The following is a 19058-nucleotide window of genomic DNA, read 5'->3' on the forward strand; positions in this document are numbered from 1 at the left end:
TTCATTTACTTACTGCCATTCTTTCTGCCGTTAACCAATCTAAATCATCATCGGACATGCAATGTTGTATCTGTGGTGTTCTATGCGAATAATATGACACTGATGTGAGTACCTTATTTATTTCATTTAGGGCATTCATTTTGCCATTGAAACTGGACACTTGCAATAATCGTAAAATCATTTTGAGGCGAAACATTTCCAGAGTTCTTATCAGCTCCTCTTGTCCAGGCAAACGACTAGCTAAATAACGTGCTGATTTTACAATACCATTAATATAGTCATTACGCCCCTCAGGTTTGGCCTCTCGCTTTAACTCTTCATCCGAAAAACTATCGAGTAAATCTAAGACCACATTCCATATGGGCATAAAATATTTCGAAATTGTTGCTGGCGTCAATAGCTCATAACACTGACCGAATGGCCTCAGCAGACTGTAGATTAAGGCCAATGTCAATTTATTCTCTTGTTCAGGATCCGGTTGTAACATGGCCCTAGAACCCGTAGCTTTGGCACAACCGGAGGCTACTGCTGCAGCTTGTTGTTCTTGTTGCTTACGCAATAGCAATAGACCCCGATTAAAACGCTCCTGTAGATTATCGAAACCCTTTAGCTGGCCAAAGCGATTAATCAAATCCACTAACCAGCCACGTGGATTTTTTGGCTCTGGTGGTGACTTAGCAAACATTTTATTGCCATCTAATACACCCCATAAATGTTCCGGTGGTGAATAGCATTCTGGATGTCGAGCAGCATTAAAATTATTGTATTTATTGTCTGGATCAAAGACTAAAGCCAATAAATCCAATAAATACGGATTATCACGTGTCATATGGATGGCAATCAAGTGTAATAGTTTGCCACAAGAGATCAAAATACAATGATGTATGGTATATTTCCAGGAGTTAACAGCCTCATCTGTGAGAATTTTCGTAAATGATGTTGTCAATGCGCTGCGATAAAATTCAACGCATGGCTCGCAATCATGATCCACTCCTATAAAGGAGAGTAAAGTAAAACGTTTATAACAAATGCATAAATATGGAAAATTCTTTATTTTCGAAATACATATGTAAGGGTAATACAACAGGGAAGTCTATAGAATCTATATTGTTTTATCTGGCATATGCAGATTTACGTTACCATCAGCTGAAAGATTTATTCTATAGAAATAAAATTTTGACAACATTTTCTATAGAAATAAAATTTTGACAAAATTTTCTATAGAAATAAAATTTTGACAAAATGTTCTATAGAAATAAAATTTTGACCAAATTTTCTATAGAAATAAAATTTTGACAAAATTTTCTATAGAAATAAAATTTTCTATAGAAATAAAATTTTGACAAAATTTTCTATAGAAATAAAATTTTGACAAAATTTTCTATAAAAATAAAATTTTGACAAAATTTTCTATAAAAATAAAATTTAGACAAAATTTTCTATATAAATAAAATTTTCTATAGAAATAAAATTTTGACAAAATTTTCTACAGAAATAAAAATTTGAAAAAATTTTCTATAGAAATAAAATTTTGACTATAGAAATAAAATTTTGACAAAATTTTCTATAGAAATAAAATTTTGCAAAAATTTTCCTCTGTTGGTTAAGCTACTCTTGTAGTTTAGTCAACACAATGGTTTTAAAGTTGAGATCAAAACAACAAATATGATTACAGTACAAACCAACAATAAAAAACAAAACACGAATGAAATAAAATTTTGACAAAATTGTCTATAGAAATAAAATTTTGACAACATTTTCTATAGAAATAAAACTTTGACAAAATTTTCTATAGAAATAAAATTTAGACAAAATTTTCTATAGAAATAAAATTTTGACAAAATCTCCTATAGAAATAAAATTTTGACAAAATTTTCTATAGAAATAAAATTTTGGTAAAATTTTCTATAGAAATAAAATGTTGGCAAAATTTTCTATAGAAATAAAATTTTCACAAAATTTTCTATAGAAATAAAGTTTTGACAAAATTTTCTATAGAAATAATTTTTTTACAAAATTTCTTAAGATATAAAATTTAGATAAAATTTTTTATAGAAAACAAAATATTCTGTAAATTCAATATTTTTAAAGTTTTACGTTTTTGTTAGGCCCTACTATAAAAGTCCATTGTAAGTAAATTCTCCCTTTTTCTAGAAGTAGCAACTAAAATAAACTTCTAAAAAAAATAATAAAACAATTCTTTCGAAGAAAACACATTTTTTCATACTAGCCACAAAATTTTGATCGAAAACTTCAAAATACAAATTTTTATTTAGTAGATTCTTGATAAAATTTTCTTAAAATTTTGTTAGATTATTTTTGGTAGGAGTGGCAACCGAGTATGCGATGCTTTGATTCTTTGTTCGAAAGGATTTCCGCGTGAAATTTAAATTAATAAGTATTTCCAGCTTTTGGTTAAAGTCAAATCGTTTTCCACCATTGGAAGATTATAATCTTGCTCATTTATAGCTATATATGGTATTTTATTTTAAAATTTGAAAAGTTCCCTTTATTCCCCACAATGTTTCCCCTTAGAGATTTCGATTTCAAGTAAAAATCAAAACTTACCAGCTGCTGTTAGCTGTATGGCAGCATTCAATAATACTTCCAACTCTTGTTCTGGCAAAACGGGAACAACCCATCGTGGACTGGATATTTTCTGGATTAATGAAGTTAACGATTTTGTGGGAAATGATGATATCAGCTTCTCTGGCGATCTGAAATAAAACCAATTAAAAATACACATATAAAACAATAAAAGAAAATATGGAATATGAGCACACAAACGGGGGAAAATAACAATTATTTGTCAACAATTGCAAACTTACATATGCACACACTCGAAACTAAATGAATCATTAATAAGAATTTCTAAGCTATTATAGCTGTTGTACGTGTATTTAAATACAACAAAATCTATTTTTATTAGAATGTTTGATAAACACAAAAACAAAAAACAATCGCACACAAAAGAAAATCTGTGTAATGGGTAAAAAATATTAAACGCATATTTTGTGATGAAGGAAGAATACAATAAAACAATAACAAGAATATGTAGTAAGAATGAGCGCGAGTGTTTTGCATTATAATTAGACTTCTTATCAGATGTTTTCTTCGGTGGTAGATACTGCTGGAGAGGGTTGCGAGAGGAACAAAAAATCTATTTGTAGAGTTGTTTTGATATTGTAGCTCTTTTTCTTTTGGCTATAAGCAAAACATTTTATTTATATTTATTTACTTAAAGGCCGCTTAGTCATTACGTGTAAACAATATTAGGCAACAAAATAAGCGAACACATAGGAAAGAACAAAAGTCGGGCGCAATGACTATGATAACCTACCTAACCATTCATTTATTTCCTACCTTGTTCAATAAATTATATTTCCTAAATCATATTGCGTATATTCGGGATGAAATCAAAGTATAGCTTGCTATATTTAAACGGCCTAGATATATCATAAAGGTATCTCCATCTTAAATTTTAAAGGCAAACATTTTCTATAGAAATAAAATGTTGACAAAATGTTCCTATAGAAATAAAATGTTGACAAAATGTTCCTATAGAAATAAAATTTTCTATAGAAATAACATTTTCTATAGAAATAAAATTTTGACAAAATGTTCCTATAGAAATAAAATTTTGATAAAATTTTTCTATAGAAATAAAATTTTGACAAAATTTCCCTATAGAAATAAAATTTTGACAAAATTTTCTATAGAAATAAAATTTTGACAAAATTTTCTATAGAAATAAAATTTTGACAAAATTTTCTATGGAAATAAAATTTTGACAAAATATTTCTATGGAAATAAAATTTTGACAAAATTTTTCTATGGAAATAAAATTTTGACAAAATTTTCTTTTGAAATAAAATTTTGACAAAATTTTCTATAGAAATAAAATTTTGACAAAATTTTCTATCGAAATTAAATTTTAAAAATATTTTTGAGTGTTGTTGACCTATTTTATGTTTATTCTGATTATTAATTTTGTTCGGCTTGAGGTCATAGAAACAATCGATTATTGATTTGTTTTAATATTTATTTCCAATATTTCGGTTAGTGCCACTAACCATCTTCTGGGATTTTGTATCTACATAAATTACAAAAATTAAATTACTTTTAATGTTCACAAATCACAATATTATTTTAGATATAATATATTGAAAATAACTAACGTGAGTTTGTGTGATGCTGTTCGTTCTGCAAGTCACCGTACACTAAGCTTCGTTTGTGTCCATGCTTGTTTATGATGTGTCGATACATTCTCGCGCATTCTTCCGTGTCTTTTTTGAAATTCATTCTCTTGTCAGGAGAGAGATCTATTATATTAAGCATCTCAAGAGTGTATCTACGCCTATGATTATTCTCTTGAGCAAGAATCTCGACGTCTGTGAAGTTGGGCTTGTGTCCTGTTGTTGCACAGTGAGCTGCAAGTGCTGTTTTTTGCTCTACTGATTTGTCTACAGCTTTAAGGTCTGATTTATGACAAAATTTTCTATCGAAATTAAATTTTGCAAAATAAGATATTACTGATGTACGGGTCTGCAATCTGAAGAATATACTTGCCTTCATCAAGGCTTCTGCAGCTTTTTTTATTATATAATAATTGTGAATACCTATACCCTGAAAAAAATACTTTAGCAGTAAGAGCTTAGTTGCGCTTTTTGGTATACAATAAAGTAGGCAGTGCATCCACGCTGCATGAATTCGGTGGCAATAATGTAAACGAGTAATCAAACCAGTTTATGATCATTCGTTTACGTTATTGCAACCAATTCATGCAGTATAGATGCATGAAAGGTAGTGCTGTTTTCCTTCACGCTAATAATGCTATACTCAAGATTATATATCACTTCTGAGCAATATTTCTATTAAAATGACCAATTATATCAGCGCTATGTAGAAGCTGCTCTAAATCGGGACATCACCCACAAAAATCAGCGCTGATTCGGTTGTTTTGTAAGTAGTTAGTACTGCCTCTCTCCCTTACATTCGTGCTGAAATAGTGCTCCTTTTTTTTTGCTGGGATTATAACCTAACCACATAGTGGTGTACGATATAGAAATAACAGATAAACATAAACAGAAATAAATATTTCGTTTAGAAAAAAAGAAAACATTATTTATGAATATCGAAATTTATACTGTAAGATGTTAAAAGCGGTTTAGTGGAGATCGAATTCAGATTATTGGCATATATTTTTCGATCACTAATGATTGATCATCTTATTATTATTTTTCTCTTCCCTTAGAAACCAGGTAATTGATAAGAAATTAGAAAAAAAAAACAATCTATCCATTCTTCAATATGTCATTGTTTATGACGTTATGCCCTTAAACTTGGACTTATTTGGCATGTTTCTCTTTTCATAATACACATTAAAATATATTGAAATGTTCTGTGTGTGAAAACTAAGACAAGACAAAACAAAAACCGCTTCTACATGCAAAAATAAACGCACACAAAAGAAATGATAACGAAGATAGACGATAAAACGCAATAGGAGGTGCACCTTTGTATGAGTTAATATTTTTAAAAACAAACAATTTACAATAGAATAGATTTTGTTTAGTATAAGTATCGTAAATTTTCAAATTTGTTTTTAATATTTATTAGGAAAAAAAAAAATATTTTAAACATGAGAAGAAATTCTGTATTTTTTGATGTTGCAATTTCATCAATATATACAATCCCTTATACCTCGTAACACGTAAACCAAAACAAACACAAGTGTAGTATTTTTTTTTTTTTTGTTCAAAAAATATAAATGGAATAAAAGAAAACACCGACAGTAAAATTAAATATTTTTACACAATATTTTTTGTATATTGGGCATGTGGAAGAAGTTGTCATCCTACACTCTTACATACATCATGAGAAAATTCATGTTACGTTGTGCAAAATCGGACCAAACGCAATGGATTTTACACGGGATTGTCATAGGCTGAAAGTCATTCTTTAAACATCTGGTGCATTAATTTCGTTTCAATGCTTGAAATGTTATGCTATTTCACTATTTCTTTTTTTATTATTTATTTCAAATTATATGTAAGCAAATCCGTTCTACAGATTTGGTGTCATCCTCTATAACCTAACCTAACCAAGTCTATGAGACCCTGAAAATGTTATGAGAATGAGAGCAATGGAATTTCGATTTTCATTTCAAAAAACATTTTTGATTTTAATCGACAGATGTGCTGTCGGTACAAATGTAGGGTCAATTATTACATTGTTTATTATTATTATTATTTTTTGTTTGGAAATTAAGATTTTTATTTATTTTATTTTTTATATTCATTAAAATCCAGAAAATATAAAATTATTGCTAGAATAACATAAAAGTTAATCCAAGGTTCCTATATATATTTATAGTAATGATTTCTTTTGTATTTTTACAGGCAGATTTATACATACATAAAAGTCCAAAAAATTCATAGGGACCTTACCATCACCGTTGCCACTGTTGATAGAATTCTACCAAAAATGGTATATTTTTTACTGTTTGGTTGATTGCTAAAATTCTTGATGGTTTGGTAGATTTTGCAGAATATTTTCTCCAACTAAGAGGTCCTTCAGAAATTTTTATAAAAATAAAATGTTAACCAAAACTTTTATAGAAATAAAATGTTGACAAAATCTTCTATTGAAATAAAATTTTCTATAGAAATAAAATTTAACAAAATTTTCCATAGAAATAAAATTTGACAAAATTTTCCATAAAAAAAATTTTGACAAAATTTTCTATAGAAATAAAATTTTGACAAAATTTTCTATAGAAATAAAATTTTGACAAAATTTTCCATAGAAATAAAATTTTTACGAAATTTTCGATAGAAATAAAATTTTGACAAAATTTTCTATAGAAATAAAATTTTGACAAAATTTTCTATAGAAATAAAATGTTGACAAATTTTTACATAGAAATAAAATTTTTACGAAATTTTATATAGAAATAAAATTTTGACAAAATTTTCAATAGGAGTAAAATTTTGACAAAATTTTCAATAGAAGTAAAATTTTGACAAAATTTTCTATCGAAATAAAATTTTGACAAAATTCTCTATAAAAATAAAATTTTGAAAACATTTTCTATAGAAATAAAATTTTGACAAAATTTTCTATAGAAATAAAATTGTGACGAAATTTTTTATAGAAATAAAATTTTGACAATATTTTTTATAGAAATAAAATTTTGACAAAATTTTCTATAGAAATAAAATGTTGACAAAATTTTTTTGTTTGGAAGTTTTTTTCTCCAAATTTTGGTAGAATTTTTATGGTCCAAGTGACAACCATGCTTACCATTCATGCATCGCAGGGTTAAGGTAAATAGACGTATATGTTTATATACCTCTATGAGGTAATTAAGGGAGAATTAATAAATACCCCACTCGCATAATTATCCAAAGTTTGGCAAGCGTGTATTAATGCCGCATGCTCGTTTAAATGTATGTCTGTCTACATGAAACGGAGACAATTTGGGTCCTTTTTCAACCTAACCTAAATTTTAAAAACAAAAAAGAAAGTATTGACCGGTTTGGTCGCTAATTATTATCCTATTTTTTACAAAGAAAACAAAAATACAAAAACTAAGTTTTGTTTTTATAATAAAAGAAACTCATGCGTCAACTTCATTAGCCCTTATGTCTTTCGTATGCCCAAATAGGCCCTATACCTTAAAAATGCCGTGCACAAAATTTGAAAGAAACACAACTAAACAAAAGAAAAAGAACATTTCATAACAAATAAACACGCAATGTTATTGCCACAAAAAAATAATAATAAAAAAGAGTTATTTGTTTGTGGTCGTTGTTGGTCGGAGAAAGTATACTACTACCGGACAATAACCAATGTAAAATAAACTTAGCGCATGTATAAATGTACATACACTCGTCAACTATCCAACAACTATAAATGGATGTGTGTATATGTTTCATTGTAGGATATTTTGAAATAGTAAAACATTTGTGCATGTTACACTTACACTGTGTCCGACACTAAGGCGCCAGGAGTCTCTGTTTGGGGATCTATCATGTTATTGGTGCTTAAAGTTGCGGTGGTGGTGGTGGTATTGATGTTAGTATTGGGCACCACCGAAGAAATATTTGGCTCTGCAGGATTAGGCGTTGTTGTATTACTTAAGTTGGCCGACGACAACGAAGATGATGATTCGCCACCACCAATGCTACTCCCACCGCCGCTGCCACCCACTAATGTCGACGATGATGAAGTGGTATTTGAGGAAGTGCTTGTAGTTGATGAATTATCATTACCGCTACTGCCACTACCCGAGGCAGACGACTGAGCCCGGGCCCGACGTGGTTCAAATTTCATGCTTATGATCTGTGATGATGGGAATGATGGTGGTGGTGACGATGATGACGGTGGTAGTCGAAGAAATGGGGTTTTCTATGTTAGAAGGAAGCAGCAGTTGGACGTTATATTTTTCTGTAATGAAAAACTAACGACTAAGCAGCAAAAATTTTGCTTCCTTTTTCGATCCTCCCGACGCCGCGGCCGCTGTTAAATATCCCTCTGATTTTCTTTCACTCAAAAGAGGAAACGGTTTCGCTGTGAAACTCTAGGTTATTTTCAGCAAACTAAAACTAGTACTAGGATTAAAATGCAAAGCTTTTATTAGATACCAAATAGATGTTATTCCTTCCTCTTATGTATCCCCAAGAATTTTTATATTCTCTGGGAAATTCTTTTCTCTTCTTGTATGCTCCGAGGAAGTGCCTTAGGAACAGCAAAGGGTTCCTAAGCAAGCGTTATTACATATTCCACTGGCAAAAGGCAAATCAAAAATCCATAAACTGCAAATAGAAGAACAAAAAGAAAATATTAAAGATAAAGCAGAAAATTGGTACAAAGGCAACATGGGAAGGCAGGCAAAAACAAATATTGTACCCCAAAAGGAGAACAAGAAATAATTTACTCCAATAAAAATCACAAGGGGTATATAGGATGTCCAACATCCTCTTTCCAGAATTTAAACGTTGGTGGTGGTTGTAGGGGTGGTGACCATGCCGTTGATTATGGGTAGTGAAACTAGCAACAAAAGTAGAATAAAAACAACAACATGGGACACATAAAGTCATGTGTTAGTTATGCATATATATTTTTGTTTTGTAAAGAGGTTTCGAGGGAATTTGTGATTACTGTGGCTTTACGTTTCACACAAAAACATAAAGTTAACCAGGAACAGAGGTTGGTGGTTGGATAAATAAATAATAAATAAATAACAAAAATGTTAGGAATATAGAAAAAAATTGACAAAATTTTCTATAGAAATAAAACTTTGACAAAATTTTCTATAGAAATAAAATTTTGACAAAATTTTCTTGGGAAATAAAATTTTGACAAAACTTTCTTGGGAAATACAATTTTGACAAAATTTTCTTCAGAAATAAAATTGTGACAAAAATTTTTATAGAAATAAAATTTTGACAAAATTTTCTATAAAAAAACAGGAAATTTTCTATAGAAATAAAATTGTGACAAAAATTTCTATAAAAAAAACACGAAATTTTTTATAGAAAAAAAAAATTAAAAAAAAAATTCTATAAACAAAATAAGATTTTTTTATTTGTTCGTTTTTGGTAAAATTTTCTCCAGATTTTGGTTGATTATTTTTGGCTGGAGAGGCAACCGTGATTGTAATCCATGAACTTGTGTTCGTCGATGCCCTCTCTCTCTCTCTCTCTCTTGATAAAACAAAACCCAGGAGTAACAGGGTACTCTCAAAACAATTGTTGACTATTTTAAGACAATTGGAATGTCAGTGGTCATCCATAAGGAGCACATTTGAAACAATCGATATTCAGCAGAAAAGCGTCACGACCTGTCAGAATACTGCCCCCGTAAACCACCTTCATGTGGGCACCAAAATCCTCCCTGTGCAAATAATACCGAACTACATGTAGTCAAAGTAGTAGTGGGAAGAAAATAAATAAATATACGCTGCAGATATTCCATGGATTGTATATTCACGAAAGGTTCATTTCATAAAATTGTGTCACACATACTGGCGGCAAGCTCTAAAGTTGTTCTCAATATAAAGTACAGCTTTCTTGAAACACTTTTGGTATCACAAAGGTCCTAGAGGTATTAGTAGCCCTAACCTAACCTAACTCAACAATTGTAGACATTAATATCGTACATCAAATAAACAAATTGGGAATTACCATAGTCAATCGTTTTATGGGCATTTATTGAGGGTGTCTTTTTTCTGCATTCAACCGTCATACCTACGATTTAAAAAACCAAGTTAAATGTTTTATGCATATTGGTATTTTATGCGATTTCTCTGTGTTGTTCTTATATGCGGCTCAGACGCCTGTGTAGCAAATACGAGAATAACAGGCAATCACCCCCACCAACCAGAAGGCACAAATATAATGACATCACAAAATAATTTATAACAACTTTGAGAAAGAAAACACAATAGAACACTAACATAAATAAAGATATCATCAGACTAGAATACCAGCTATAGCAAAAAAAGAAAAAGTTTGAATAAAATATACGAAAATGCTAAATATCAACAAAAAATAATTCATCTGAATTTAATATGCAAATAGGAAGAAAGTTATTTCGCTTATTAGCATGAGTGTAACTACTTTGCTCAAGTTCCTTTAGTGATAAAAAGTCGAAAATTGACTTTTCTTTTCTCAAAAAGTCGACTTTTGATGTAGATTAGTCGATGTTGGTAACTGCAAGAGAAGACATATAATTCACTTACCAAATTTTGAAGAAAAATGTACCAACAAATTACCAAACCATCAAATATTGTTTAAGAAAATTTTATGTTTTATACCTTATACACATTAAACTTGATATCTATTATAACGGGATTTAAAATCCCTTTTTATAAGGCAATTGACAGTTGAAAGCTAGTTACATTTGATTTTGGAAGTGTAATGTGAACGAGGTATTAGACAATTTTGTCAAAATTGTATTTCTTTAGAAAATTTTATCAAAATTTTGTTTCTTTAGAAAATTTTTTAAAAATTTTATTTCATTAGAAAATTTTGTCAACATTTTATTTCTATAGAAAATTTAGTCAACATTTTATTTCTATAGAAAGTTTTATTAAAATTTTATTTCTATAGAAAATTTTGTCAAAATTTTATTTCTATAGAAAATTTTGTCAAAATTTTTTTCTATAGAAAATTTTGTCAAAATTTTATTTCTATAGAAAATTTTGTTTCTTTAGAAAGTTTTGTCAAAATTTTATTTCTTTAGAAAAATTTGTCAACATTTTATTTCTTTAGGAAATTTTGTTAAAAATTTTATTTCTGTAGAAAATTTTGTGAAAATTTTATTTCTATAGAAAATTTTGTTAAAATTTTATTTCTATAGAAAATTTTGTCAAAATTTTATTTCTATAGAAAATTTTGTCAAAATTTTATTTCTATAGAAAATTTTGTCAAAATTATATTTTTATAGAAAATTTTGTCAAAATTTTATTTCTATAGAAAATTTTGTCAAAATTTTATTTCTATAGAAAATTTTGTCAATTTTTTTTTTAATAGAAAATTTTGTTAAAATTTTTATTTCTATAGAAAATTTTGTCAACATTTTATTAGCATAGAAAATTTTGTCAAAATTTTATTTCTATAGGAAAATTTGGTAAGATTTTATTTCTTTAAAAAATTTTGGCAAAATTTTATTTCTATAAGAAAATAAAAATACAAAAATTTGTGAAGTACCTTTTAGTTGGAGATGAATATTTTATGCAAAACCCACACAATCATAAGAAATTCTACCAATCCAAACACTAAAAAAATCTACCGTTTTTTGTAGAATTCTAGCAACTGTGCAACCGTGTATGTACGTGAGACACAGCGGTAGATTATCCCACCTCGGTAATGCTGGTGACATTTCTGAGTGTTTCAAAGCATCTCTGAATGGTTTCACTGTAATGTGGAACACCGTTCAGACTCGGCTATAAAAAGGAGGTTCCTTGTCATTTAGCTCAACATGGAATCGGGCAACACTCAGTGATAAGAGAGTAGTTCAGCACTGTGGTATCACAATGGACTGAATAGTCTAAGTGAGCCTGATACATCGGGTTGACACCTTACCTAACCTAACCTAGACTATTCTGCCCACAAATGTTGAACTTGTCACCGTTTCACAATTGTTAGCCTGTGACATAATTGCATTTCCCATAGCTTATAAGGGAAATTCGCATATAGCCGAAGACGACTTTTCAATTGAAAGATACAGTGGAAAGCCGACTATTCAAAATTGAAAAATAGTAGTAAAGTCGACATTTCATAGTCGAAAAACTATAGAGGCTCATAAAAAACGAACGGCAACCCATCTAGAAAAATCCACAGATATTACTACACGAATTACTACTAAAGTTACCAAACCGGGCAATGACCAAGAGTTAATACCTGCAGAGGTTTCGACAGACTGTAATATCTGTTAGTTATTTCGATCACAATGTCGATCATCTATTTTCATGTGCTTCAAAAGGTTCTAGTCTCAAGTCCAAAGAAGGTGGCATAAGTTTAGTTTAAACATACATTTTCAGACAGAACAAAACCTAAGGTAACTTGATATACAAAAGCAACAGGCTATTCAACCATTTAATCAACAATTATTTACAAGGGTGACTGAAATATTGTTATAAAAACGCTTTAATGCTAATCAACGAAGAAAGGTGGAACCTTTGGAACCCATTATATCAAGAGCAAAGCCTATTGACCCCAAATCTTTTTTAATCAGAAAAAAGGAATAGCATCCAATGCTTCCCAAGATGAGTTTATATGGTTACTAAATATGACTCTCTTCTAATATTAAAATATTCGCCAAAATTACGAATCGACGGATGCTACTAACTAAAGTACAAAAAACAGCCAAGAGTATATATATAATATATAGTGCCTAAGGTCAATATTATAATGTCTTACAAACAGAATGGCAATGTTGCTATACTCTGCATCCTACAGTGGAATGCATGAAAAACAAAACCAATTTATGTGAGATAACTTGATTTTTTGATTGGTGACGCTTATACCCATCCACGTACACAATCGGCTATAGCAATGCCACCATAATATTGTATGTTATCTGAATGAATATTTATATGCGGCTATAATAACCACCACCGGCCATTCAAACATTTAGACGGCTCTTTCCATGACCATTGTCTGGTGACACAGACACACAGATGATTGTGAATACATTTCTAATTTTTTGTAGAATACAGAAAATTAATTTAAAACAAAAAAAAGAATTAAAGCATAGCTCTCATTAAGGCGCACGAAACGCAATTGCATTCGTATTGCTAACGGGTGTGACAAATGTGCAGGCATTGATTAAGAAATCAGCTGATTTTCACAAACTGACAAGCTGCTGCTGCTGTTACTTTCTATGTATGCGAAAATTGATCTAATCAAATTCTACTGGAAATATGTGTCATTGACACCGGACCATACGGCCATGTTGGTAATAATAACAAATGCTAGTAGATTATTATTAAAACAATCTATGTTACAACGAAAATTCTATATATATGATTTTTTAATTTTCCACTATGTGTGTGTGTGTGTGCAGTGTTCTTGATCTCTGGTATATTACGAGGAACTCCTAGACATGTCCAGACACATACCACGTATATAGGCTTTCAGTATATATAAATTTAGTACATATATAGTATGTATGTATATATAAGAATATATAGATATATGGACGGATGGGCTTTTGGAAAACCCTTTCTATATTACACCACCGTCACCATCATCGCTCTCGTCTCATCGACCAACATCATATGTCGTTGTCTGTCCCCTGCATATCACATTTCTGTATTACTTATGACATACACAGATATTATTCCCATTTTGCGAATTGCAAGTGTAATAATTATATTATTTTCACTTTTATTACTTTTTTAAAGTCTTTCAAATGAGAATATCGGCAAATGAAATGGAATTTCTTAAACCACATAACAAAAAAAAATGCAAAAGAAATTGTGAACAGAGACGATTATCGATTTTCATAACGAACACATTCACACACACACATTCATATACACTGACCGCATACATCATTTGCCGTACACCGACGACAATTGTGGGCTAAATTTGCAAATTCAGAATTGTTTTAATTATTTTCACTTCAGCATCGCATTTTATTACCACTTTTAGTTAAACACAATATTTATTAGTTTTAGAAGTTTTTAAACACGCCAAGTATCTATTTTCAAAGATATTTTCCAAATTTTCATCGGAAGTTATAACGTCTAGCAAGCAGAACGAACGATTGCAATTTTTTTCTTTTAAATTTTTCTTTGCGTTTTTTCCTTGTTTCTTTCATTTAATGCAATTCTCTTTTCGTCGGTTTGTTCTTGTATTGTGCATACAATTCCGAAAACACCGATTTTTTTTGCATCCGCCCAATAAGAATTCGAGTTTTCTTCTCTTTCCTACACTCTCACTCGCTCATTCGTACTCCAGTGATGAGAAGTCGTAAATATTACAATACAAAAGTACAAATATGGAAAACCACCAAAAAGTACTTTTTAGACACATCTACTTATTGCTGGTAGTTTTTCATTTACTTAACCTGAGAATTCCCGTTTATTACCGTTGTCTTCATCCAAGATATATGTATTAACTATGTGAACTATCCATGGTACAATTACAATCGAACTTTCATTAAAAAAGACCTCAAAGTAAGGGCAGTAATAAAAAAAATAAGTTTTGCCTCAAGTTTTCGTTGCAATACATAAACTTTTAAGCACAATTTCTTTTAGTTTTCTAGATTTCATTTGGGTTATATCGAATACATAAGGTTAAAACTTGGTCAAATTATAGATATTGTTGCATACTTTCACAAAATTTTGGTAATTTTCAAATAAATTATGGGATTTTAGAATGAGGGGAATTAGTATGAAGCTGCAATCGGGCACGAGACACTTTGGTGTCGCAATGGACTGAATAGTCTAAGTGAGAAACAATTATTCACTTTTTTTAAGCGTCACATACGACAATTTTGAGCAATTTCCACACCCGTATGTTTTTAAATTTAAAGGTGGGTATTAAATTCGAGTATAGCCGTTAAAATCGAAATTTTTCACGATTACTCTTCTAAAGAATATAAACTTTGTGAAAAGTTGTTTTGTGGTATTCCCCATCAATTTTTAATAAAATTTGCATTAAAGAAGTATATTTTTTACTGTTTTTAATGATTTATTTTCGATTTTAAGGTGGGTATTAAGTTCGAGTTTAGCCGCTAAAATCGTCCTTTTTTCATGATTACTTTTCTTTAATAATCCATTTTAAGGAATACAAACTTTTTGAAAATTTGATTTGGGCTTTTCCCCATCAAGTTATAAAAATATTTGCAACAAATATGTATAATTTTATGCCTTTTTCTTACTGATTTAGTTTTCACTTTAGCGATTTTAGCGGCTAATCTCGAACTTATTACCCACCTTTAGCGGCTAAACTGGAATTTAATACCCACCTTATTTTCGTAAAACTACGGTTTTGAAAGAATAGTATACTATTATTTTATTCTTTAGATTCAAAAATGATTTAATTTGTTTAGTAATTTATCCGTATTGTATCCGTATAAAATACGGAAGCAAATGTCAAAAATCGACTTTTTTGTAAAATAAACCGACCTTTGGAAAAGTTCACATAGGATTAAAAGAGGAATATTATGGAAATATTTCTACACAGAAAAAATTTCACGAAAATTTTTCCAATTAAAATCTTAGTTGAGTTTTTAAAAATATTCAATTAAAATTTTAATTGAGTCAACTAATTTTTTTATTGAAACAAAAATCAATCACTCAAATTAATAGTATCAATTTTTTAATTGGATCAAATAATTTGATAATTGATATTATCATTTCTGTGATTGCAGACATTTCAATTAAAAAATTAATTGGATCAGAAAAAAATTTTTTTGTGTGTATGGAAACTCATAGAGTGTCTATAAATGACATCATTTATTTTAAAAGGAATACATATCTGCATACATCAATAATTCTAAAAAATGGAAAGTCCAAAAAGTCGACTTTTACAAATGTAAAAAAGTTGAAAATTTGACTTTTCCAAATTTTGAAAAACTTAACTTTTCAATTCTGATTACAATTTTGTTATTCAAATCTATTTTGATTAATGGACTTACGAGACATTCTGAAAAAACGGTCAATGCATAATATGGATGACAAAATGCGCAGAATTTCTTTCCTTTATCAGTTAGATTGCGATCATAATTACTCGAATTACAAGTAAAACTACATATAAGCTTTAACCATTACAAATGCAAACTACGAGATTATGCTGCTGTTTCAGCATTTCCATTAGTGGTGCCACTTTGGTAAAGGTATTTTGATTACTTTGCCGCATCCGGTTCCATAACAATCTATTCCAAAAAAAAAATAATCCTTCATGTTGACAATGAATAAGAAATTACGATTCCGAAGGACTAAACGGAGAATCCTTCTAATACCTCAACAACACCAACTTCTAATTTCAGAACAGCGCTTTTTTCTCACAGAATGCCATCTATGGAACTTTTTGCTTTCATCAATACAATTCATTCACAACGCTAATATGTTTAAAAAATCACTTTACATATTTTATTCTCAATAATGTTTCTTTTACCAATAATTGTTGTTCTCCATTGTTAATGGTTTTATGAATAAGGTCGTTAATCTATTGAAACGTCTTTTATGGGTTATATATTTAATAGCATAAGTTATTTAAACTTGAACCTCTTCCCCATCAAATCACATACTGCAATCAAAAGATTATAATATCTTATTGTGTGTGAAACTTCGAACAAATAAATTGAAAAAAAAATTGCTCTGTATCAACAGATGTTATATTCTTGGGAAGACGACACCACTATTTTTCCGAGCAACTCAATTACTATATTTGGATAGAATTTTCGAAATAGGACTCACCATTTCTAATTAATCTACCTAAAAAATTATACTTTAAACAATTTCTTCCAAATCTCGATGTAGAAAGATTTTTCGAAACACAACACAATTGTACGGTCTCCGTATCGATGTGAGAACGGAATATAGTACGATAGTTTAACAATTTGTCATCACTGAAGCACTCACTCTCTTGTTTTCTCTCTTCTTTTATTTTCCATATATATGTTTTACACGGTTTCTTTTGTTCGGATTTTGTTCGTTTCTCTATAGTTCTTATTTACATTTGCAGTCTTTTGCTCGGCTAGATTTCGCGATTTTTTCACAAGTCAAATTCATACCTATAAAATTGATAATTTTTTCAAACTATTACATTTTTCCAAGATATTGAAATAGGGGTTTCAGACAAAATGGCGACCTTTTGCTGGTCATATTTAAATTTATGAAATGTTAGCTTCTTCTCCTCCGATCCCTTGATTACTTCATTCACCTTTTTTCTTTGTCGTCGTATTGCGAATCTTTGCTTCTAATCTGTATGTATTCAATTCAATTTGGTATGTTCTTTAAAACTTTTTCATGCAAAATCTTTAAGTCAGCTTGATGTGTGTATGTTTTCTTACTTTTTCTTCTATTTATATCACTTATTTCTCCAGTTATTTTTCTTATTAAATATTCCCAAAAATTGCGTTTTGCCGTGCTGCTTGGATTTTCGCAAATTCGCTGGAAAGTGGTTAGCGGCTACTTTAACTAGATTCTAATTATGGATTACTTAAACCCTGAGTACTCATTTTTTCTGCTTGATGTTATCATGGGGCATTCAGATTTAAGTATAATTTGTACAATAAATCATCGCATTGCGAGATACATGGACAATGGGTCGTTCGTACCATACTCGTTTTTCCAAAACATTTCACCGTTCACACCGAGTTGAAATGTGTTAGTGTGACAGTTATGCTACGTTCCTACTGACTCGTTTTTCTCATTTGTTTTCCCAAAAAATTTCACCGTTCACACCAAGTTGAGATGTTTTAATTTGACGGCTGCCATGGAAACTCGAAATTCCCATTTATATGGCGTTCTCACAAAGCATTTTTTGGGGTTTGAAATGTTTTCCCTTTATAAGCACTTCAAAACGAGTCGTTTTCCCCATATAAAAACTCCAGTACAAAACACAAGTTTTCCTCAAAAACACGTCAATTTTAGAATGTGAACCCCCCTAGTTTGGAATATACCCCGAATAACATACCCTATTCACAATATATGTCAAAATATTGAAATAAATTTCATAGAAAAAAAAGGATAAACAAAGGCTTTGAAGAACATGGACATGTGAAAATAACTTAAAAATTTGTTTCCCTTTACGTTCGCGGTAATTATTTGAACATACGTTGCATATATGTGAATTTAGAGTAAATGGGAATTTCGAGATTCCATGGCAACCGTCAAACTAAAACATCTCAACTCGGTGTGAACGGTGAAATGTTTTGGAAAAACGAATGAGGAAAACGAGTCAGTGGGAACATAGCATTACTCTAAATTCAAATATACGCACCCTTTGTTCAAATAAATATCGCGATTGCAAAGGGAACATTTTTTTAAGTTATTTTCCCTATGTTCCGAATTTATTCGTTTTTTCTATGAAATTAATTTTAATAATTTGACATTAAGGCATATAATATGCCTTGATTTGACATATATTTTGAAAAGAATATGTTCAGTCAGTGCATATTCCACATTAGAGGCATTTACATTATAAAATTGACGTGTTTTGGAGGAAAACTCGTGTTTTGAACTTAATTTTTCGTATAGGGAAAACGACTCGTTTTTAAATGCTTATAAATATAAACAATTCAAACTCCAAAACATGCTTGGTAAGGACACCGTATACCCAGAAAACAAATTCGTTGCCTCAACCGAATGATTTGCCAACCGAAAGCAGGTGGTTCCATCAACTATCAATGATATCTGTCAGCACAACTAACATTTGACAATTGTAACTGCACGGTAGTATGTTCCCTGCCAACATTTTTTGAATTTGGGGACTCTTTTGAGAATCCCCACTACGTCGAAAACAATCATATACGACATCAAAAACTCGTCGGAAAAGCGCCGTCACTATTGAGAAGTTGTACCACGCCAAGTT

General features: G+C 30.0%; 1 protein-coding gene across 5 annotated transcripts in view; it reads right to left on the reverse strand.

Annotated features, from left to right (window-relative positions):
• Positions 1-17657, reverse strand: part of faf (ubiquitin carboxyl-terminal hydrolase-like faf) — a 39036-nt gene extending 21379 nt beyond the window's left edge. For 3 of the 5 annotated variants that reach the window (XM_075289808.1, XM_075289812.1, XM_075289811.1), the window contains exons 1-4: positions 17536-17657; positions 7988-8819; positions 2569-2717; positions 14-993 (exon numbers count right to left, since the gene is read on the reverse strand). In XM_075289808.1, the coding sequence (XP_075145923.1) occupies positions 14-993; positions 2569-2717; positions 7988-8337 (1479 nt within the window). In that variant the 5' untranslated portion in view covers positions 8338-8819; positions 17536-17657. Of the gene's footprint in view, positions 1-13; positions 994-2568; positions 2718-7987; positions 8820-14057; positions 14196-17405 lie in introns of those variants that run through there. The other 2 variants (XM_075289809.1, XM_075289810.1) reach the window with 2 other exon arrangements.
• Positions 17658-19058: the final 1401 nt, after the last annotated feature.

Source organism: Haematobia irritans, chromosome 1 (assembly GCF_050003625.1).
Source record: "Haematobia irritans isolate KBUSLIRL chromosome 1, ASM5000362v1, whole genome shotgun sequence".
Lineage (NCBI taxonomy): Eukaryota > Metazoa > Arthropoda > Insecta > Diptera > Muscidae > Haematobia > Haematobia irritans.